At 51.4% G+C, this 24362-nt stretch overlaps 1 protein-coding gene and 1 pseudogene across 1 annotated transcript in view; one reads left to right on the top strand and one right to left on the bottom strand.

The window, feature by feature from the left end:
* The window catches only part of EMC1 (ER membrane protein complex subunit 1), a 307425-nt gene that overhangs the window by 30139 nt on the left and 252924 nt on the right, over positions 1-24362 (bottom strand). Inside the window, exon 22 of the mRNA XM_086921577.1 lies at positions 21202-21331. Coding sequence (XP_086777703.1) covers positions 21202-21331 — 130 coding nt within the window. The remainder of the gene's footprint in view (positions 1-21201; positions 21332-24362) is intronic.
* LOC147710834 (sorting nexin-18 pseudogene) lies at positions 13818-14913 on the top strand (annotated as a pseudogene).

Below are 24362 nucleotides of genomic sequence, written 5' to 3'. Positions count from 1 at the left end.
GGGGGGGGGGGGGGGGGCGCAGAGGAAGTGTCTGAAACACGTAGAGGATCTGTGGCAATAAGGTCATCTTGGCAGCCGCTATCCGTCCCAGCCAGGAGAGTGAGTGTCGCTTCCACCTCCTGAGTTCATCGCTCAGCCACGAGCGAAGCCTGGCGTAATTGGCTTCGGTAGTGGCCTGAATGGTGGGGGCCAACAGCACACAGGTAGGGGACAGTGGCGTCGGACCAATGCAGATCTAACTCGTTTTTGACCTCTACAAGCACTTCCGGTGACAGGGATATGTTCAGGGCCTCGGATTTTTCTATATTAATCACGTCTCCGCCGAAGGGAATGCCTTTGATAAGGTTGTGGTGCCTGATCCGCTGTGCTAGCGACTCCATGTATAGGGCAGACAGGATTGGGGAGAGCGGGCACCCTTGCCTGGTGCCCCTGCCAATGGGGAAGCGCGGGGAGGTATGCCCATTGACCCGGACCGCGGCGTTAGGCTGGCGATAGCAGTTCAATATGCGGTTACACAGCGTCTCTCCCACCCCGAATCGCTGTAGGACCAGCTCCAGATAGGGCCAGTGCACTATCAAATGCCTTTTCGGCATTGATGGTGAGCAGCATGCAGCCAGGCCTCGTCTGCGACCCAGCTTCTATGAGGTGGAAGGCGCTTTTAGTGTTATCGCTGGTCTGCCGTTGGGGAATGTAATGTAATGTAAAAAGGATTTGTAGAGCGCTGCGTTCACCGGACGGTTTCTTGGCGCTGATCACTAACCCAGGAGGAGGCAGAAAGGGGAGAAAGAAGAAATTTATGTATAGACACCGCAGAAAAGGTGAGTTTTTAGGAGAGACCTAAAGTGAGGGTAGGAAGAGGAGAGTCTGAGGTCTAAAGGTAGAGAGTTCCAGAGGGAGGGGGCTAAGAAGGAGAATCTAAGGCCTCCGTGCTTTTTACGCCTGAACCTAGGTGTCTGGAGGAGGGCGTGATGGGAGGAACGGAGGTGTCTGGGGGGGGGCGTACGGATGGAGAAGAGAGGAGATGAAAGAGGGGCCGATGCCGGCCAGGGATTTATGGGTTAGGCAGCCAAGTTTGAACTTAAAGCGTTCCGACACGGGAAGCCAATGAAGGGCTTTGAGGAGGGGACGGACGTGGTGATGTTTTGGCTGACGGTAGATAAGACGGGCGGCCTGATTCTGGATTAACTGAAGTCTCTTTATTTGGTATTGCGGAATACCTGCGTATAGGGCGTTGGCGTAGTCAATCCGGGAGATGACTAGTGCCAACAGCGCCAGGGTGAGAGCTTCAGTGGTCAGGAAGTGAGCTATTTCCGGATTTTTCTGAGCTGATGGAAGCAGGAGGATACTGTGGCGCTGATCTGATGATTCATGGAAAGATCCTGTGAGATGTAGACCCCTAGGCTTTTTACTTTATCAGCGGGACTAGGAGGGGGGCCAAGGGAAAGGGGTTCCATGGATTGGCTGGGCCTCCGACAAGAACGAGCTCCGTCTTGTCGGGGTTAAGCTTGAGGTGGTGAGCGCCCATCCAGTCGCTGATATGGCAAAGGGTGGACTGGAAATTCTGGGCCGCTTCCTGCGAGTCAAGGTTGAAGGTGAGCTGAATGTCATCTGCATAGTTAAATGCAGTGACATTCCTTCCCCGGAGGGAGCGGATCAGGGGGGTAAGGTATAAATTAAAAAGGAGTGGAGACAAAGACGAGCCCTGCTGGACTCCGCAGGTGAGTTTCATCCTATCCGCCGAGAATTGGGAGATTCGAACCGATTGGTGGCGGTTCGTCAGAAAGGAGCGAACCCAGTCAAGGGCCGTCCCTCCTAGTCCCGGCCCTTGACTGGCACTTGACTGGCCCTAGACCTGATCAAGCAGGAATGAAACCTGCTTGATCAGGTTCCACTAGCTGCTGCATGTAGGGTGCCAGCCTATACGCGAGAATACCCGTGTAGAGCTTAAGGTCAATGTTTAAAAGGGAAATCGGTCTGTAGGAGCTACACCGAGTATGGTCCCGGCCGGGTTTGGGTAAAACCGATATCGCCGCCTCCAATAGGTCCGCGGGGATGGCACCAGGCTGATCAAATGTATTGAAGAGATCTCGCAGTAATGGGGCCACCTGATGACAAAGGGTTTTGTAGAGGGCCGCCGAGTAGCCATCTGGGCCCGGTGACTTCCCCAGTTTGAGGCAAGATATCGCCGAGATCACCTCCTCCAGACCTATGGGTCGATCAAGGAACCCCGCCTGTGCTTCGTTCAGAGACGGGAGGTGCGCTCCTCCCAGGTAAGCCTGGCCCGCCTGCATGTCAAGTGAGTCTGCGGCATATAAGTCGCCGTAGAAGTTCCCAAAAGCCGCGGCGATGGCATCGTCGTCAGTGACAAGGTTGCCCTGACTGGACCGGATGGTTCTAATGCCCTGCCTTTGGCGTTGCTCCCGTAGTTTACTCGCCACGAGTTTCCCCCCCCTGTGTAGTACGCGTGTCGGAGGCGCAGGGCTGCGTATTCCGCCACATCTTGGTCCAAGCCCGCCAGCATCTTTCTCTCTGTACAAAGTTGGCGCCACGCCCGGGCCGCCCCGGTGCGTTGGTGCATCTGTTCCAACTCTGCCACACGTTGGGCGATATCCGCCCGTTTCTGCGCGCGTTCTCTATTATTAGCTGTGGCGATAGAGAGGAATTCTCCCCGTAGGACCGCCTTGAGTGCGGCCCACTGTGTGGCCTTGGTAGTGTCTGCGTTGGCGTTATGAACAAGAAACTGAGTGATGGCGGTTTTGATCCGCTCCACTGTGGCGGGACTCTGGAGCAAGGTGTCTCGTAGGCACCAATGACGCTGCAGGCGAGGCGTGGGTGTGAAGAGAAAGGAGGCCATCACCGGGGAGTTATCCGACAGGGAAGTCGGGAGGATGTCAACGTCTTGCGCGGGGCACCAGCTGGGAGGAGCACAGAAAGTAATCGAGCCGTGCGTAAGTTTTGTGGGCAGCTGAGTAGTAGGTGTATGCTGTGGCTTGTGGGTGGAGGTGCCTCCATAGATCAACAAGGCCCAGGTCTGCCAGGTGTGTGTGGCCTGTCTTTGAGAGTGCCCTCACCTGACCATAACGCTGTCCAGAGCGATCTGCTGTGTTGAGAAAAACTAGGTTGAGATCGCCCGCTAGCAGCAAGTGTGGCTGGGTGTTAGCTATAGCCGACTCTAGTGCTGTGGTATGAATTTCTCTTGTCCCTCGTTGGGTCCATATATCGTGCCCACTAAGAGTGTCTGTCCTGCAATGAGAAAGTGGTGTACCAGCATCCTGCCCTTGATCTCCGCCTCCTTCTGCAGAACCCGCCCCTCAAAGGATCTAGATACCAGGATCGCCACTCCCGCCACTTTCTTATTTGCTGATGAGAAAAACTGCAAGGGGAAGGACCGGGACTTAAGTCGGTGGTGGTCTTTGGGTAATAAATGAGTCTCCTGTAGGAGGCAAATATCTGCAGCAGAGTGCTCCAGTAGGGAAAGTATCGCTTGTCGTTTGATTGGGTTATTAAGGCCCCTCACATTAAGAGAGGATATTCAGTGGGCGCGACATCTTAAGTGGGTAGCTGAGATGGCAACGTGCTGCACTGGGTATGCAGTGACCAAAGAAACTCAAAAAACCCCCGTGGACAAGGAGGACCCCCCCCAGCCCCCCTGAGCCCCAACACCCAAACCATCCCATTCCCCCCCACGCCCCAACCACCCCCCGCCGCCCGCCATCCCTCTCACCCCACTTGAACCGTCCCCAACAATTCTCCCCCCTCCCATACTCCATCCCAACTTCCCCCAAGCCCCCACGAGAGAATGTAGTCCCAGACCTGCCCTCTAGGGGTGCAGGCTGTGGAGAGTACCTGTGTGGACGTTCAGCCACTGCGCCTTCTCGGGACCCCCCCTAATCTCCCGGACCACTTCATTGAATCATGCTAATGTGTTCTCCCCCCGGAGATCAATCATTCTAAGGACGAGGTGTCTTTAGCCACTTCCTGGATGCCATTGGCTCTCTCCGACTGTATAGTGCGTGCATCAGGTTTCGAGTTTTCTGCAGAGGAGCGCCGTCTCCCCACTTGTTGCCAGCCATCCCTGGGTGCAAGTTGGGGCGATCTCAATAGTCTCTCTTCGTCATCGTGTGTCAGGCCGAGCACTGAGCATGTATCTTGAAACAACCGAAGTTGGTGCAGGGTGCCGTTCCATCTAAATATCAGCCGAAATGGGTGGCCCCCAGGCATATTGTACCTCCTTGCTTCTGAGAAAGTCTGTTGCCGGTTTAAAGGTTTTGCGTTTTTGTAGCGTGATTGAGGAAAGGTCCTGAAAGAGGGTTACTGGGTGGCCTCGGAACTGCCATTTATGTGCTTCCTTGAGGATGCGCTCCTTAAGCGGGTAGTTCGGTAGGAAGGCTAGGATGTCCGGGGTTGGTGCAGGGGCCCGCCTCGCCAGCTCCACCCTATGTGCCCTATCGATTCTGATGGGGAATTCCGCCGGTTCCCAGAGGATGTCCCGGATTAGGGCCTGCAGATACGCCTCCATGTCTGTGCCCTCTTCTTTGGATGGCACCCCCTGGACCCGAATGTTATTCCGCCGAGACCCGTTTTCCAGGTCGTCGCTGTGAGCTTGCAAGTCTAGCTGTTGTTCTTTCAGGCGTATAACTTACTGCTGTAGCTGCTCCAATTTCTCATCCCGTGCTCGCCCCGTGTCCTCTATGTTGGCCACCCTTTCACCGAGGCCGTCAACTTCCCTCCTGATCTCTCGGACCTCGCCTGCCACTTCTCGTTTCAAGGCGCTGAAGTCTTCTCGAAGGGAGTTAAAAAGAGACTCCATGAAAGGCCTTTGTAACGGGCACCTCTCCCTCCTCTAGGTCTCGTTGCGTTTTGGAGGAGCCTGGGTACGACTGGCTTTTGTCCCCTTTGCTTTGGGTCTTGTTCAGCATTTCGGGAGGGTTCGGTCCCCATTCTTCCTCTGCCCCGCCATCTCGAACCCGCAGTTTTTCTGTATGGGATCTCGGCCCTCGCCGTCTTCCCACGTGCCTTCTGTCCGTCGTATGGCGTCGCGCTGGGGCGTCTAAATTATGTGCAGGGAGTGCCTCGCCTGCAATAGAGGGCCTGTAAGTAGATGTTGCTCGTGAAGAGTGAGGCTCCAGGCAGGCCCCGTGCTGCCCACCCGCGGCTCACCCTTCTGCGCTCGGGGGTTCAACTCTCATTCGGGGGCTTGCGCACTGCAGAGGGCATGTCTGTACGGCCCGCGAAGTCCCCAGGGAGCCCCGTCCCACCGATGTCCAGTGTGAGTCCGCCCCAGCTGGTGTCCCCAGGAAGATATAGGGCCTCCCGCTTCCACCGCCGGGTCCCAACTGCTCATCACTGTATGAAGTAGAGGGGATTCCGGGGGGTTGGTATCCCGAAGGCGCCGGGAAGGCAGACAGTGTCTGTTTATGCTGTGCAGGGGCGAAAAGGCCCCTCCGCTTCTCCGAGGGGCCCTGCCCAGGTCGACCAGCCAAGCCCCAGCCCACAGTCTAGGCCGTGAGCACCACTCCCGACAGGTCGGAGTCCCGGCGGGCAAAATGGCAGTCTCCTGCCACGGTTCCCGCCTCGCCACTGTATTCCAGCTAGGTGGCTGGGACTGTCGCCACTGCTGCAATATGTCTTGACCCGGGTGTCCAGGGCACTTGCGCGGGTCGTACGGGTAGAGGCAGCTTTGGTGGCGCAGTGCGTGCTGGCTCAGGCGGCAGCTTGTCGGAGCTCCTCCCCCACTAGGTCGCAGCCGCGGCCTCGATTTACGTCCTCCGGGCCGCTATCCGCCCCTCTGCTGGGCCGTTCCGCTTGGCAATCCTCAGTCGCCGCAGGGCCTCTCTGCGCCGTCGGGTCTGTTGGGCCGATACGCCCATTCTGGTAGTCGAATGCGGCAACCAGCCCGGTGGAGCTGCCTAATTCTTGTCGGTGGCCTCCGGCGATTCCCTTCCCCTGCTTTGCTTCTGCGGGGGAGAATGCTGTAGTTTATGGCCCGGGCTTGATCAGTTCGGAGGAGCTCCGAAGAGACGCGTCTGCTCACTCCGCCATCTTGGCCACGCCCCCCAAAAGGGGCCGTTTAACATGAAAGAGTTCATGCTACAGAAGAGAGAGTTGGGAGTGTGATAAGAAATCTACAGTTAAAGTATCACCCAGAAACCGGGTTACTGAAGTAAATTATTCTTCTGATGGACACTTCCACCCCACAGATTCTGCACCTTTGAAATAGATATCAAAGCAGTACCTTTCCCATGGTGGGTCAGTGGAATGGCTCAGATGAACAAATTCAACAAGTCCAGACGGTCAAAAGGCCCTTCCTGTCAGACCTTGCTGTCAAGACAGAAGTGCTTTGGGAATGTCTGCATTGATGCTCACATAGCCTGACAAATACCCAGGACAGGCACTCCAGAGTAGTACAAGTAACCTTTGCTCTGGTGGACTGAGTTCTCAATCACTCAGGAGGCTTCTTCGTGGCCAGTGTGTAGCAAATCTTGATGCAGAAAACTAATCACCTGATTAGCATTCTCTTATTAACTTTCTTGCCTTTCTTTGCCCCACAAAGAGATGATTGTCAACACAATGGCCTTTGATTTGATAGATGTAAAAGGTCTCTAATCTTTTGGGATCCAAACAATAGAGTCTCTCCTCCTCTTTTGAGGGTTGAGGTTCTACAAAAAACAAGAAGTGTTACGAACTGGCCAACGTGAAAAGAAGAGACAAACTTAAGTAGTAAGGCCACTCTAGTCTGTACGATCAATGTATCTGAAAGAAGATAACGCGGGGTGGCTGTAGTGAAAGAGCTTGGAGCTCACTCAAACAATGAGCTGAAGTGATCGCAATGAGGTAAAAAATGGTCTTCAGGGTCAGGAGATGCAGAGGACAGCTGTGTAACGGTTCCAATGGGGTACACATAAGGAAATTAAGGATCACATTGAGGTCGCACTTTGGCATCAAAAAGGCTGCGGAAGAAACATGGGAACCACACCTTTGAAGAAACACATTACAAGATGAGATTTAAACTAAGGTGGATAGTCCGGTAAGGCAAAAAGGCTGAAGGGTAACCTTTAACAGTGCTCGCTGCACGTCCTTGCGGGGCCTAAAACAAAACAAATAGTGACACATCCATGACAAGCCACCAACATTTCCAAATGGTTGGCTTTAGGAGATTTTAAAGAAAGCTGCCTGATGGCCAAGGTGAAATCCACTATTGCTGGAGACAGATCAAATGCAATCAACAGCAGGTGCTCAATCTCCACGAATGGAGATGTAGATATGTGCAGACCCCGAGGAAACACCCTTTCTTTCTACTGCGACAGAAGATCCCCCTGGAAGAGGCAGCATAATTAGAGTACAGATGCTCATACCCAGAAGTTCTGAGTACCATATGCTCCTTGCCCAATCTGGAGCCACTAGCACATCTTTAGCTAGTTATCCGTGATCTTCAGAACTCACGTAGAAGTTATTGGCAGAAAAGCATACAGGAGTCCCTTGCTCCATCCTAAAATAAATACATCTCTGAGATAAAGCCTTACTCGAAACTTCAAAGTGTTAAAAGAGTTGACACTGTGTTCTCGGGGTAGCGAACAGATTTATCGACCATTGTTGAAAGGGGAGTTCGTCCACACTGGTGTTTAAAGCTCTCACCATGTGGTGTACTATCAGGGAGATGCCCCGACAATCCAGTCAGTCTAAAAGTACAGGGCATCATGGCACAGAGCCTAGGACCCCACCCTTCCCTGCTTGTTGCAATATCGCATGGCGGTGTTGTCTGTGAAGACCTGAGCCAGCACCCCTTAATGGACGGTAGGACCTGCCAAGCAAATGGCCCGCAACTCCAGCAAGTTGATGTGGAAATGGGTCTCCACTGGAGGCCAGAGTACTCAGATATCCACATCTCCCATATGACCTCAACCACCCCAGTAGCGACACACCCATCACCACTGTCCGCTCTGGGCGGGGTAGGGAAAAGGATATTTTGCTGATCAAGGTGTAGTTGTGTAGCCACCACTGCAGATCTTTTACTTTCTCCTCAGAAAATTGGATTGAATTGGACACGTTACTCAGGTGCTGGGCCCACTGAAAATTCATTTTCCATTGCAAAGCCTGCATGTCAACGTAAATGTAAATGTATGTATACTTGTAAAGCGCACTATAGCGCACTATCACCTGACAGGCATCTTGGCGCTGTACACCGCTGTGGAACCCGTCCTGGCTTTCCCTGTGAGATGCTCCTTACTGGGCACCCCCAAGGTGAAACCAGACATCCCAGCGCTTTAGGGCCGTTGTGGAGATTAAGCAAGCTATTGCCCAGAGTTGCAGAGTGGGACCCATGATTAGGGTAGGCACCAAGGCGAGAATTATCGAGTCCGTGGACATTGAGCCCAAGACCCTGCCGCGTCGGGAATTGAACCCTGGTCCCGGCCAGACCTCTGCATCAGGGTTTGCCGCTCTAACCATTGAGCCACACTTATGGCATGTGCCAAATGGCATAGTTGACTAGCAGGATGAAGGAGGTCAGTTGGCCAAAAAGCTCAAGAATCATACAAACTGATCCCAGGACAGAGACTGAAATATTGGGACAGTTGCTCTAACGTCTTGGAGGGAAGTTGTGGCAGCACAATGTATCCAGAATGGCTCCAATGACAGGGAGTCTCTGTGAAGGAGCTTAATCTTGAATCCCAGAGATGTATAGGGGTTTGCCGCCATCTTGAAGTGGTTTACAACTGACTGTGGTAAGTCTGCCGCCATCAGATGGGCAGGAATCACCACCATCAACTCAGTGAACAATCAATGGGCACCGGTGAGGCTGAATGAGAGTTCAGTAAACTGAAAATGCTTGTGGCCCACCTTGAACTGAAAGTAGCACAAGGGTCTTGAGGTTGGGGATATTGAAATAGACATCATGTAAGCCAAACACCGCTTTCCAGTCTCCGGGACCCAGGGTAGATAGGACCTGAGCCAGTGTGAGCATCCAGACTTTGTTCTTCCTCAGGAAGAAATTGATAGATCAAAGGTCTAGAACAGAATTAAGGCCATCACCCTGCTTCAGCCCAAATAAATAAATATCAGTAGTAGCACTCTGTTCCGATTTCCGAGGCAGCAACCGCGTCTATGGTAGTTTGTCCGAGTGGTCCTCTGAAAGCTGCTCTGATGAGGGTAGAAGATGTGGCAGGAAGGATTGAAATGGCAGGCAAAAACCTCATTGGACTATCTACATGACCAACCCGTCAGATGTAATTGTTGCCCCCGGTGAAGAAAAGGTCTATTCCTGCCTACAATGGGGAGGTGGTGTGCCGGTAAGCGTAAACTAAAGCGGCTTGGAGACTGCTACTGTAGGGGCGAGTAACTGGGACATTTTCATTGGATAGCTTGCCCAGACTCCGAAATTACTAGGGTGCCTGTTGTTGGGGTGGTGGGCCCGAAGCTATCTGGCAGCAAAACCTTCGTGATAGGTTGAAAGTGGCGAATTTACAGTGGATACAGCCTTGTGGTTGTGAAAAGACTGACTGAGCACACAGTAGCTCTACATTATTTAAAGCACTCAATGGTGGAGTCTAACAGGTCTCGCCTCTTTGATGAGAAGATAAGGGGCATATTCATCAGCAAAATGCCTGAGAAGCCTGCATGCATGGCGAACTAGCACCACACTAGTAAAAACTGCTCTGCATAAGTAGTCTGCTCCAGCCAGGCTGGACGACATAATTGGTTGCATCCTGGCTATCCTGAATTACATGTGCCCAAACAATGTAGAATGTTTTTGGGACTTATAGTACGATTTCAGTTACTGACTCTTAAGGTATCAGAGTACCTGCCTAATAAGCAGCTGGTTTTGAAGGAACGAAGGCTGAGGCTAGTGGAATAAAACATCCTTTTCCTAAATGCCTTATTTTTTTTTAGACTCTTTGTCGGAGGTGGGGCAATCAGAAAAGAAGTGGGGTTAACTCTGCTGCTAGAGGCCTGTACTGTGAAACTGCTAGGATTAGGGTGCCTCATTAGAAAGGCAGGGTCAATAGGAGGGGTCTGTGTTGGCCTGCTACTTGTATGTTTAGTGGTGGGCAACAGCAGAGTTTGTCCCAAATACGGATGAGGATTGTCTGGGCTTTAACACCTCTAAGGATGCTGGTTTTTACCACAACAGAAGGCTCAGCAGATCTAGAACTTCTGTCGCCCTTCTGATTACCATGGTGAACAACGCAGAATCCTCCTTGGAGTGGCAGGGGGTTTGGCCAGCCCCATTGCCTCTTGAAGAACTAGTTAATTGCCTTCTGTAATGATATATCTTTAACAAACATTAGTTAGTTACAGATTCCTTACATTAGAATTACCCCCAGGCTTCAGACTGGATTCGGAAAGTTTTTCATCAGCAGTACCTCTGTGCTTGGAAGGTGGTGTTGGTACGCTCCGCGTTAGTCGTTGGCGTCATGTCGCCGGGATGACGTAGCGGCAGCTACTTAGACGGCGCCCTCGCGTGCTGACATCAGTTCTATACATTACTTTCCGCGCCAGAAAAGCAGAATCATGCAAGACACTGACCACTGGTGCACAACACTAGGGTCCTGAAAGGATAACCTTAACCCTAGAAATTAGTTCGCAAAAGGGAGAGAATGGGTGGGGCGGTAAGGAACCTATAACTAACTAATGTTTCTTACAGATATATTGTTACTGAAGGTAAGTAACATGTTCATCTGAAAGAAACACGTTAGTTATTGATACCTTACCTAAGAATAGATTCCCCAGCAATACCAACCTTGGAGGTGGGTCTGCGAACCAAGATCACACCATAAAGTCCTGGAGAACAGAATAGCCAAAGAAGCGATCTCTCCAGACTTGACTGTCAAGACAGTAGTGCTTTGTAAAAGTGTGCAACGAAGCCCACGTAGCTGCCTGACAAGAGGTCATGCAGAGGAACGCCTCGTCCCAGAGCAGCAGTTGCTGCCGTTGCCCTAGTGGAATGGGCATGTAGCCCCACTGGAGGATCCTTCTTTGCCAAAGAATAGCAGGCTTAGAAACACAAAACGACACATAGGGAGGTAGTTAGTTTGTGTACGGCCTGACCTTTCTTGGGCCCCACGTACCCCACAAAGATGGCCATCCACCCGGAACTGCATGGTGCGATCCAAATAAAAGGAAAGTGCAAGTTTTGGGTCCAGACGGTGGCGCCTCTCTTACTCCTTCGAAGGATGTGGAAAGATGGTGGGCAAGGTGATGGCAGTGACAACCTTGGGTAGGAAGGATGGACGAGTCCTGAGGACAACTTTGTGCAGATGCAGAGAGAGAAAAGGAGGCTTAGAAAAAAGCGCCTGGAGCTCATTCACCCGTCTGGTAGAGGTAATGGCCACCAGGAAAGCAGTTTTAAGAGCCTCAGAGGACAGTTGTGAACCGGCTCAAAGGGAGCGCACATTAAATAAGTTAAAACTAGGTTCAAGTCCCACTGAGGCATAGCGAAAGGAATAGGAGGAAAGTGATGTTATGCCTTTCAAGAAACGATTTACCACCGGGGACTTGGAAAGGGAAGACTGACCTGGGAGCCGAAGGAAGGCAGAGATGGCCAAGAGATATCCCTTGATAGTGCCCAGAGCAGAGCCCTGCTGGGCCAAAGAAAGAAGGAACAAAAGAACCTCAGAAAGAGGGGCAGAGGGGATCCACAGCTTTTGCTGTGCACCACGACACAAATTTGTTCCACCAGCAGGTGTACACTGTCTTAATGGAGGGATGCCTGGCTGCCAGAATTACATTGCAGACCTCGGGAGGCAGGTCGAATGAGGTCAACTGTCACCACTCAACCTCCACTCAAGGAGGTGGAGGCTGGACAGGTTCGGGTGGAGGACCGTCACCCGTTGCTACAACAGAAGATCCTCCCGAAGAGGCAGACTGGTCGGAGGATGGATGACCATGTTGAGCAGCTCGGGATATCAAACTCTGTGCCCAATCCGGAGCCACAAGAATGACTTGGGCACGGTCGTGCCTGATCTTCTTCAGCACTCTAGGCAGAAGTGGTACCACAACACCACTCACAATGAAAAGCGTTTTGGGGAAAATAAAACCCTGTTCAACTTGAATTGGTGAGGACCTCAATCCTTGTGAAACCACTGGCTCAGTATCCCCGCGACAGCCCAGTAGCGGTCCACTGCAAGGATTAAAGTGACAAGCTGCAAAGGGACCAGCGGAGGAAGGTATCTCCATATGAGGCCAACAGTCCCAGTACGTATGTCCCATTAAGCTGACCTGGTCATGTACGTAGGGTCCGGGATGACATTGTGTCAGCAGTTGGAGCATGGTAAAACCAGGAGGCAGGTCGGATCCTAGCCAAGGAGGGGGCAACCTAGCATCCACTCAGAGGCTGCAGGACATCGGGCTGGGGAGTGTGCACCGTCCATGGAACGGAGGTGTTGGATGAGGTCTTGTTTAGCTTGGGAAAAGAACTGTTCCCTAGCCTGGACTATAAGTTTAGCAAGGGACAACATGGGCCATTCGGGGCGTATAGCTTCTCAGGACGAGATATGAGGAGGAGATAGGCTAGTTTCTCAGGAGGCCATTGGAAGATGCAGAAGTTGTTTCGGTTCATGGGAACACCCGGTGTTTGTTCTCCCAAGTAAGGATCAGAGCGAAGGGGTGGCCCCACAGACAAACTTCGCAACCTCCACATCAAATATCAAACAGGTGTGAAGTCTCTACAATGCCGTAATGTCAATGGATCAATGTCTTGGAATACTTGGATAGTGTGCAAGCTGTAGACCAATTTCGGTTTACGCCGTGCGGCCAGCGGGATAGCTTCCTTATCAGTAAAGAGGTGTACTCGTGTGAGTATGTCAGGGACGAAGTCAGAACGAGGTGGGCTTGGTCTAAGGTCAGCAAAGAGGCGTCCTTGTTGCCTCTGATCGTCTGGAGTAGGTCTGCCGTGAACGCCATGATGTCTGAGCCTTCAGCCTCTTTAGGTATCCCTCTAATGTAAAGGTTGTTCCTCCTGCTCCTATTTTCCAAGTCTTCCTGTTTCAGCTGGAGGTCAATGTGCTGCTGCTTGCTGCTCCTCAAGAGTAAACAAAACAGGTGATGGACAGAATGTGGATCAATGTCACACATTCACCCCAGTCCAAAGATCTGGGCCCAAATCCATCGTTTTTTTGCACTCCACACCACCCTGGGTTAGACAATGGCGATATGCAAATCAGCTCTGACCCTGTGCCCCATGGGAACAGTCCAGTCCGAACTACAAAAGCCATGTCCTTCCCAGAACGGAATCAAGCATCCGAGGACCGGACCGGTTTCGAGGTAACACCTCTCATCAGCCCGGCTAGCTTGACTCCAGTGGTGTGGAGTGCCTGGGACCCACGTCTGAGCATCCCCAGCGCACTTATGGCGGCAATTGCAAACAAAACAGGTGATGGACAGATTGTGGATTAATGTCACACATTCACCCCAGTCCAAAGATCTGGGCCCAAATCCATTGTTTTTTTTGCACTCCACACCACCCTGGGTTAGACAATGGCGATATGCAAATCAGCTCTGACCCTGTGCCCCATGGGAACAGTCCAGTCCGAACTACAAAAGCCATGTCCTTCCCAGAACGGAAAAACGATGGGAACAGTCAAAAACACGCCCCCTTAGTCTGAAAAGGACAGGGCTTACACACGAGCGCTTGTTTGTTACTATTGGTCTCTTATAGTACGATACATTTTAACAACATAGGTAGTTCCTGGTCTAACATCATAGTTAGCGTTATTACAGACCGCCTACCTCGAGCCCCCTCCCAGTGCCCGGGCTCTCCATCCTCCTGGTGCCCGGGCTGCGCTCCCCTCTCCCCGGGCCCCCGCTCATCCTCCGGGACCATGGCGCTCCGGGCCTGCGCCCTCTACGACTTCAAGTCAGAGAACCCGGGCGAGATCTCGCGGCGGGAGACGGAGCTGCTGACCCTGTGCAGCACGCAGGACATCGAGGGCTGGCTGGAGGGGGGTCAACAGCCGCGGCGACCGCGGCCTCTTCCGAGCCTCCTACGTGGAGGTGTTGCGGGCAGCCAAGCCTGCCCCGCCGCCGCCCGCCCCGGAGCAGCACTTCCCGGCCCGCTATGCCAACCTGCCAGCTTCTCCCCGGAGCCGGTTCAGTCCTCATTCCGGGCCCCGAAGGACTCGGCGCTCCCGGGGGCGCTGGCGCTGATGCAGCAGCGGCTGTTGCAGTCCTACCCGCCCGGGCCCCAGCACGGAGCCACCTACTAGACCAGCCAGGGCAGCGACAACGAGTGGGATGACAGCTGCTCCACCGTGAACGACGACACCAGCACCCCCTGCTACCTGGAGTACGAGTGCAGCGCGCTGGCCCGCTACCGCCTCTCCACCCGCTCGGACGCGTCCTCCCGCTCCTCCTACCCCCCGCAGGCGGGCAGCGCGAAGGGCTCGGCCACAGTCAGCCGCAACCTCAACCGCTCCTCCACCTTCGTCAAGTCCGGGGTCAAAGCCTTCGTGCTGGGTGAGACGGCGGGCTTCGTGAAGGACGGGGACAAGCTGTGCGTGGTCCTGGGGCCCAACGGCCCAGAGTGGCAGGAGAACCCTTACCCCTTCTCCTGCTCCATTGACGACCCCACCAAGCAGACCAAGTTCAAGGGCATGAAGAGCTACATCCCCAACAAGCTGGTGCCAACCCACACTGCGCGCCAGGTGCACCGGCGCTACAAGCACTTTGACTGGCTCTACACCCGCCTGGTCGAGTAGTTCCCTGTGATCTCGGTGCCCCACACACCTGAGACGCAGGCCAAGGGGCGCTTGAAGGAGGACTTTATCTCTAAGCCGTGGGCTGTGCTGGTGGATGGACTACATGTGCCGCCGCCACAGGAGTGCCCCTTGTGTTCGTAGGGCTCAGGCCGATCTGAGCGGCTCCCGGAGCGGCCTTCTCCTTCCTCTGTTACCAGCCTGCCGGGACTGCAGTAAGTGAGGCGGTGTGACTGTCCCCTTCAGAGTGGCTGCCATGGGCTCCTTCCCATCGGTAAGGCTTGGCAGCTGTCTGGCTCCACCACACCATCACAGTCTGACCCTCGCACCCACCTCACCCCTGGTCTCAGACTCCTCTCCCCTGGGCTCAGACTCCTCAACCCTTAGCTTCCCACCCTCCACAGATTGGGGGATGAGTTATGGGGGTTTGGGTCTGACCCACCTCACCTCTGGGATCTCCACCGTCCATAGATACGGGGAGGAGGAATGGCAGTCTCACCCCTTCCGCCACCTCACCTCTGGGCTCTGCACCACTGATAGATTGGGGCAACTGGCATGACAGGTTGACCTCTACACATCTTACATCTGGGTGCTGCACAGTCCATGGTTAAGGTATGGCACTCTGACCCCTTCCCCACCTCGCCACTAGGCTCTGCAACGCCCACAGATTCGGGGATCAGGCATGGCAGTCTGACCTCTTCCCCCATCACACCTTCGGGTTCTACACTGTCTGACAAAGGAGAAGGGTACATAGTGCAAAGTTATAGTGGGTTAAAACACATGCCAGATGAACTGAAAGAAAGAAAGAAACACACACCAGGGCCCCAGGAAGAGCTTTGTTTTTTGTTGTGTTTTCCAAGTAAAAGAGAGCACTTGTAATTAGGAGTTAATTCATGTAAACAAAAGTTTGTGAGGCCATAAATCACATTGTTGTGTTTAACACACTCTCCCTCTGCCAAACAGCACCACTGCAGGGCCTTTCCGAAAGAGGGTGGAGGTGATAAATGAAATGTAAAAAAAGACATTTCTTCCAAGATCATAGACATAAAACAGCCGAACGCACACAAAGACACACGCATGCGGCGTGTTTAAATATCACTAACTCATTAAAAAAAAAAAAAAACAGTTAATAGCAATACAGCTCAGCTGCACCATATGTAATGCAGGCACTTTATAATAACAAATATGTTGAGTGTGCTGTGTGTGTCTGTGGCTCTGTGTGTGTCTGTGGCTCTGTGTGTGTGGCACTGTGTGTGTGGCTGTGGCTCTGTGTGCGTCTGTGTGTGTCGCTGTGTGTGTATGTGTGTCTCGCTGTGTGTGTGTGTGTGTGTGTGTGTGTGTGTGTGTGTGTGTGTGTGTGTGTGTGTGTGGCTGGGTGTGTGTGTGTGTGGCTGGGTGTGTGTGTGTGGGTGCAAATGCAATAGGTCTCGCATTTGCGAGAGATTAAGCTATTGGCATTGTAAATGACAATGCCATTTATTTATTTGTTTAGAAAACCAACACATAAACATTTTGTCATTTACAATGCCAATAGCTCAAACTTTTGCAAAGGCGAGACCGTTGCATTGTAAATGCTAGTTAATAGGTTACTATCTGTCCATTCTTGTACGTCTAACCTGAGCATGTACTAGACCACTCCTACGTGTATCAACAAATTAAGATCAATAAAGGCCCAATCGGGAGGAGCCTAGCCTGCATCCATGATGACCGCTTGATCCCTCGGCTCCGCCGATCCTTCCGTCTTCCTCCCGGCCCGCACCTCCTCCTGTTACCGATCCTGTTTCTGAATTGAACCCTCGGGACCGGGAGGCGATTCTGAATCCAGCGGTGTGTTTCTTTGCGCGCCCCCTGCGGTAGAAGTGCCGGGGCGCCCTCACCCCCTTTCCGGCGCTGGCTGAAGCTGATCGGGTCTTTGTCTTGAGATGGCCGGCCAGGTCTGCACTTTCATCGGACACTGAAGCGGGGCAGAGGCGTCCGGCGCGAACAGCTGCTACGCTGTGTTTACCGCTGCGGGGATTTGCTTAGCTTTGCTCATCTTCGCGCTTGGGGAATATCGTGTTTAAAGTGCAACATTGTGTCTACGCTCCGATCCGCAGAAGGCACTGATTGATCGCTTGTCCTCTCCAGCGTAGCGGTGGATGCCATATTGACGGCTGTGTCCCTGGCTTCTGTGCTTACTCCGGGCTGCTGCCGGTGAGATGTCCGATTGCCCACATTGCTCTGGCGCCGTGCATGGTGTCTGCATGGTTTGTGCTGCCCCTGTGCCCCCAGCCAGGTCATGTTATGCGGAACCCGGATTGGGCGACCAGCTACGTGGCAGTGATGGTGGAGACCAGCCTCGAGGACTACAACACCTCCGCGAGCCCCGCGTGCAGGGATCTGCAGCCCCTCTTCCTTCTACGGCACCACTGCAGATTGGAGACATCCTGTGCGCCTTGGGTACTTTGAGATCTGCTCTACAGGATACTGCCCGGGACTTAGGAGACCGGCTGGACGCTATTTCCCCCTACATGCCCCCGGTGGGAAGAGTTGGCTCTCGATTGCAGGACACTGTGCCACATCCTGTCCCCGATTGCTGTGGAGTGCTTACCCGGGTGTGCTCAGGGGCATTGAGGGTGCGTGAGCCTGCCGACACTTCAGTGTTGATTGAAAAGGTGGTGAAGTGGTCTGAGGACGGTGGGTTTGTGCAATGGCCGGAGAGTCGTCCATGGACGCCATGTTTGACTATTCCTTTGTGTTCTACTGGCGACACTTACAACTTTCTCCTGAAGCGGATGCTACTGCTTTGGCCGGCTGATTTTGCTGGACTGTTACAGTGCGTTGTCCCCCCTTCTATCGTTGTCGCACGCATGGCTTTGGAATGGACAGACTTTGTTGGACAGCGTCCTACTCCGCTGGGGTCACTCCGTTTGCTTATCCCATTCAAGATGGCTACCGTGCAGCTGGACCACGTCGATACCCCCGATAGCAGGGGCCAGGGTTGAGGACGTTCCCCCTATCATTGACTGCGGTAGCGTATACTGCTGGGGCTGCAGGGGATAGACGGTGGAGTTGAATATTGTTTCCTTTGGTTCGGGGGTCCTGGGATGGGCGGCCGAGGATTTACATGCTGATTGTTTTGAGTTTACGTGTATGGCCCTCCTCCGATCTTATGTGATACCTTCTTTTTTTCTTCCCTTTTTTCTTTATCTTTATTTCGGGTACTCTTTTTGGGGCGACAGACACACTGCTAGGGGGGGGTGTAGGCCGTAGCCTCTGCATGCGTGTAGGGTGGGGGTAGGGGGGTGGGGTTTTTATTTTGTCCGTGTCAGTTTCTATGGCCCTTCTTTTTCTCTTATTTTTGGTTTTCTTTTCCTTTTCTATTTCTTTCTTGGGTCAGTAGGGTGGTTCGGTGCGAGGGGGGCGGCGACTGGCATGCAACATATTTTGTTCTTACTATTCTGTCGTATTATTCTCATGCCGCTAGTCTGATTATGTTTCTGTTGCTCGGATTTCTTCTGGTTGACGTTGCCCTCTTATGTCATTGGTGGATTGTTGGAACTCTGATCCTTCCTATTGTTTATATTTTGGAATATACTAAAACTTAAAAAAATTAAACTTCACTTCTCCTGTCTCTCGGTAGTGCGAAGATACCCAGTGTAACCCAGACTGATTGCTATTTTATGCTCAGATACTATCGAGTTGTCGCTTTGCTTGCTAACTTGCTTCAACATGTGTCGTGGCCGGCCGGATGGTTGTAGGCCCGTATTTGTTTTGCTGCTAATGTGCAATAAAGGTTTCATAAATAAAAAAAAATAAAGGCCCAATCGGGTTAATATTCCACAAACCCAAATTAGTAAGTTGTAACATTTAATTAAATGAAAATTATCTACCTACTACTGACACATTCTCTTAATTCTTAATAAGTGTATATTTACATTCAGGCATTACTCAATTTTGTTTACTAGATATTTGAACTTTCATGGACTGATTTTGCAAGTACCTTTTGGCAATTTATGTTGATCAAATTCTATTGGTTCTTTCTACTTCTGTTATCAAGCTTGTTAGCGACAACTACATTTTCCACACTTGTCAAGGCTATGTCACCCCTCTGTTAATCATATGGTCTCATGCGCTACCCTGTGTTGGACTAAGTAGCGTAGGGTACACAATTACCCTTTCAATCAACACTTACATTTTCTTTATTTACTTTTAGAACATCTTCAGGCAACAGCTACTGTGAATAATAAATGTATTGCACAGGATTACTTTTTATATTCCTATTCCCTCTGTAAAGGCACCAAGTTATTCGCTTTTGTAATATAACTATTAACATATATATGTATTCAGTCAAATAATATTTTAAAAACAAATAGTTATCCATCCTTGCAACATTGAGACGGACACTAGGAGAAGACAAACGTCAAATTGGCGGTTTGGCTTTAATCTGGGAACTGGAACCAGAACAGGTAATTGTGAAAAAACGTATGAAACCGAAAGAATTATAAACAAATGACCAACTCACATGAAATCTATTTCAACTTTGGAATTCATACAGTGTGGAAGCTCTACATTAAGTTACAAAGTATTCGGCACACCAAGCAAAACAACAGTGCCTAAGGGAAAAAATGTTCCTCTGCTTTCTTTGACCAAACCAAAAGTCTTACCTACTTCCTTATGGCTAGCTTACAAAGCTTGCAAAAAGTGAGATATGTAGCATGTGTGGCTGCTTTGCAGATCACATCAATTGAAATTTGTTTCTGAAAAGCCAATAATGATGTCTTTGCCCTGACTGCATTAACACCAGCCGGGGAGGAACATTCCCGACACTGCACGATCCAGGCAACAACCCAACAGACACTGAAACTCTTTGCTTGATTAGCTTAAGGCTGCCATACCAAACGATCAATGCTGTCATCTTTTAAGTTACACTAGAAACCAAAGCATTTGAGATTTAAGTTACGTGACATTTACGTTGCTTAAATAGGACATTTTCTGAAAGTCTTTTAAGTCCCAAACTGAACCAATGTAATAAATATAGGGCAGATGGATGTTCAAGGGCTACAGTGGAAGAGGAGGTGAAAAAGGGGTACTGAGAAAGACAAATTGAAAACAGATTGTTTTTCTTAGAACTTAGTATGCCTGATGCCTCAAGTCCCAGGGGCCAGGACACAGAACTACACTACAGCACAGTTACTGAATTCAATTTGCCATCTCCCTTAATGGTGAGGAGTCTAGGAAGGAGAACCTCTAGGTTGGGTCATCAACACCCAGGTGTACTTTTAGCTCCTTTATCACACCAGTGCCCAAAAAATTGCAACAAATGAGTAACAATGCTGAAGTCTCCCCAGTCAGAGCCAAACTGGCGTGTAGAACTTCCTGGGGCCCAAAGGTGGCCTTTTGGAGTACTCTATGAGAAGACCAAAAAGTTAATTACAAACTAGTACATCGTGGTCAGGAATGCAACATTCATGAGCATATTCTAGTTTGGTTGTTTTTTAACCAGGCTGTCTTGCTGCATGCTTCTAAATCTGCTAAAGCTTTAGGAATTCTAGGCCTGAGGCCTGGGGATATGAAGTCTTAACAAAACATAAGATCTTGAAAAGGGAGCAGATATACACTCTGCTAAAGAACACAACATTGCTTTGTCTAAACCACATTTACACTATGATACTGAAAAGAGTTGTCTATTAAGACCTCGAATATGTTTAAGGTGCATCTAAAATATAAATGCTCATCTGCTACTCTAGTCACTGGTTAAGTAGCTTCTATGGAAGGACCTTGTGACAGACAAGGGAGGGGGGCCTATTTCAGTCAACAGAAGGTTCTGCTTTGCATTATAATAATCCATACTTGTAAAGCCTCCACATATCACCCCTTAAGGTTTCAAGGCGCAGGGGGCCGTGAGGGAGATTAAGTGAGCTATTGGCCAGACACATGATGCTGAGCTGCCGCTGGGAATCTAACCGCGAGCCCCACGCGCCGGAGTCAGACACTCTGGCCGCTGCGCCACACCTCTCCTTTGTTAATACACAAATGTGAGAACAAAAAATGCTACATGCCAGCAAGGGAGGGGATGGAAATTAGATATGGTATGGGCGCAGATGCTAGACAAGGAAAGGGTCTGACAGCAGACATGGGTGGCATGGGGAGGGGAAGGGGGCAGAAGAATGACATGAAAGGAGGAGTCTGGAGGAGGAATGGGTATATCAAACGTCAATATGTGGGTAGGTTCAACAGGCTCAATAGGCCAAACAAGAGCATAACATAGTTTTGGAGTCGATGAAAATGTCTCACACTATTTATCTCAGTTACACCAGACCCTTTTCTCAAACATAATGTTATCCATATCCGCACAATCAAAAAATCTGTTTTGAGTCCAGGTGGAAATTACAGCTTAGGTTTTCACCACCCAGAGTGCCATTCAGATCTTGCTGAATCTAAATTTTTCTCTAAAAAATCCACTGAAAGATTTCAGATTGAAAGAAGCCGATGAACGGAGCCCCCACTCGGCTCAAAGCTCAGTACTCACTAGACAAGTGGATTCAAGACCAGAGGGAGCTGTGTAAATCCCCAGCATGCGGGACACCGTTTGGTTGTAGTTGATGAAGCGCTCAGCATGGATCTGCAGGTCTGGAGAGTAAGGTATCAGATTCTCCTCCCTATGGAAGAAAATAAACGGAAGTTAGAAGGAAACTAAGAAAAGTAATGATGTCCTACACTCCGATGCTTAATTCAGGTGCAACACTATTAGCACACAGTACAAATAATCACAATTCTCCATTAATTGGCGGAAAGACACGAAATTCAGTTCACTATACATCAAAAAGGATGCAATCCAGAATGACCTCTTGAAACGCAGCAGCGCAGGATTTGTGACCAGGAAAATGTAGCTCATTACTTTAATTACTACTTACAGCTCAATGCCAGCTAATGGGCAGGACTGTTGCTCAGTAATGGCGAATTTGCAGGATTATGCTACTGAAATGGTCCAGTTGTAGGATCAACACTCGAAGAGTTGTCTGAACGTAGGTAGCCCTGCTATAGCCCACCAGCAGGAACAAAACTAGATACTGGCCAACCAGCCACATGATTGAAATTTTGAATTCACAACAATTGACCAACAATGGTCTAACAGAGCCATACCTAAAAAAGGGCTCACCAACAGCATTAAGGTTAAAAAACAGGCCACTTTCTTTTCAAACTTTCTTTTAATTTGAAACCAACAAAAAAATTGAAGAACAAGTTACTTATCTTTGGTAACGATATATCTATAAGAGACATATATTAGTTATAGATTTCTTACCTTAGAATTACCCCCAGACGTCAACCCGGATCCGGAGAATTTTTCTTTAGCAGTACCCTTGCGTGTCGGTAGGTGGTGTCAGTCAACCCCTCGTTACTCTTTGGCATCGCGATTGCCGGAATTACGTCGCGGTATCTGCTTAGACGCCACATCTGCGCGCGGACGTCAGTTCTTTACACGACATTACACGCCAGTAGCACAGAGCCATGCAAGACACTGACCACTGGTGCACAAAACTAGGGCCATGAAAGGCTCTGAAAGTGATCGCCAACGCTGGCCACACACTGGACCCCATCTTCTCCACAGGCACCTATGTCGCCTTCGACCACACCACCGAACTCCACTGGACCGACCACCGCTGCATCCATTTCACCTTCAACAAACCAACCACGCACCACCACACCCAACAGCTGCCTCGCCGCTGCTGGAGCAAAGTCACCGAAGACCAGCTGATCACCACGCTCGCCCAGAACCCACCCACCGACCCCACCAACCCAGACGCCGCAGGCTGTAACCTCAGACAGTGGATCGACGACTGCGCCAACACCCTCGCCCCACTCAAGAAGCCCTCCAACATCCACGCCAGCAAGAGAGCCACCTGGTTCACCGACTAGCTGCAGACCTCCAAACGCGCCTGCCGGAACCCGGACAAGATATGGCTCCACTAACGCACTCCGGACAACCACGCAGCCCACAAGGACGCCACTTGCAGACATCACCACTTCATCAGAATAGCCACGAGATCCTCCTTCAAAGACCAAATAGATAAGAACGCACACAACAGCAAAGAGCTCTTCAGCATCGTAAAGGAACTCTCCAACCCCAGCGCCAATGACCTACTGCCCTCACAAGAACTGGGCAACTCACAAGCCATCTTCTTCCACCGCAAGATCGCTGACACCCATGACAGCTTCAAAACCATGACTGCCCAGACTACGCCAGACCCCACCCCACCTGTGAGCACCACCAGCACCAACCGTCTGACCTCCTGGACCAACGTCAACGACGACAAGACACGTAAGGTCATGAACTCCATCCACTCAGGATCAGACCCGTGCCCACACCACATATTAAACAAAGCTGACGCTGCCATCGCACCCCAACTACGGAAGGTCATCAACATCTCCTTCGAAACAGCGTCATTCCCGGAAAGCTGGAAACACGCCGAAATCAACGCCCTCCTCAAGAAGCCCAAGGCGGACCTCAAGAACTTACGGCCCATCTCCCTGCTCCCATTCCCGGCGAAGGTCATCGAGAAAATCATCAACATGCAACTAGCCCGCCACCTGGAAGACAACAACATCTTGGACCCGTTCCAGTCCGGGTTCAGACAAAACCACAGCACCGAGACAGCCCTCATCGCCGCCACAGACGACATCAGGCGCCAACTAGACAACAGCAAAACATCAGCCCTCATCCTCCTGGACTAGTCAGCCTCCTTCGACACGGTCTGCCATCGTACTCTAAAGACACGCCTCCTAGAAGCCGGAATACAAGAGAAGGCCCTTGACTGGACCACGTCCTTCCTCTCCGGCAGAACTCAGAGCGTCCGCCTCCTGATCCGTGGCCACCAACATCATCTGCGGTGTCCCCCAGGGCTCATCCCTCAGCCCAACGCTGTTCAACATCTACATGGCCCCCCTTGCACAAGTGGCCCGCCAACACAACATCAACATCTCCTACGCCGACGACACCCAGCTCATCCTCTCCCTCACCAAGGACCCGCACACCGCCAAAACCAACCTCCACGAGGGAATGAAGGCAGTCACCGACTGGATGCAGAACAGCAGTCTGAAGCTGAACTCTGATAAGATGGAGGTACTCATCCTCTGACCCACCCCCTCAGCCTGGGATGACTCCTGGTGACAGACCACACTGGGAACAGCACCGACACCCACCGACCATGCACGCAACCTAGGATTCATCCTCGACTCCTCCCTCTCCATGTCTAAACAGATCAACGCCGTCTCCTCCTCCTGCTACAACACACTCCGCATGCTCCGCAGGATCTACAAGTGGATCCCGACCGAAACAAGAAGAACGGTGACACAAGCCCTCGTCAGCAGCAGACTGGACTACGGCAACGCACTACGCAGGAATCCCAGCCAAACACCTACAACTACTACAACGCATCCAAAACGCCTCTGCCTGACTGATCGTCAACGTCCCATGCCTCAGCCACATCACCCCCCACCTTAGAGACCTACACTGGCTCCCCATCGACAAGAGGATCACCTTTAAGCTCCTCATCCACGCACACAAGCACTCCACATGCCGGACCAGCCTACCTGAACAGCAGACTCAGCTTCCACACCGACCCGCCAGCTCCGCTAGCCTCGCCCTCGCCGATGTCCCCCGCATCCAATGAACAACCTCTGGCGGCAGAT

Source organism: Lissotriton vulgaris, chromosome 5, assembly GCF_964263255.1.
Source record: "Lissotriton vulgaris chromosome 5, aLisVul1.2, whole genome shotgun sequence".
NCBI lineage: Eukaryota > Metazoa > Chordata > Amphibia > Caudata > Salamandridae > Lissotriton > Lissotriton vulgaris.
Note: the sequence above shows the minus strand (reverse complement) of the source record. Positions and strands in the feature narration are given on the sequence as shown.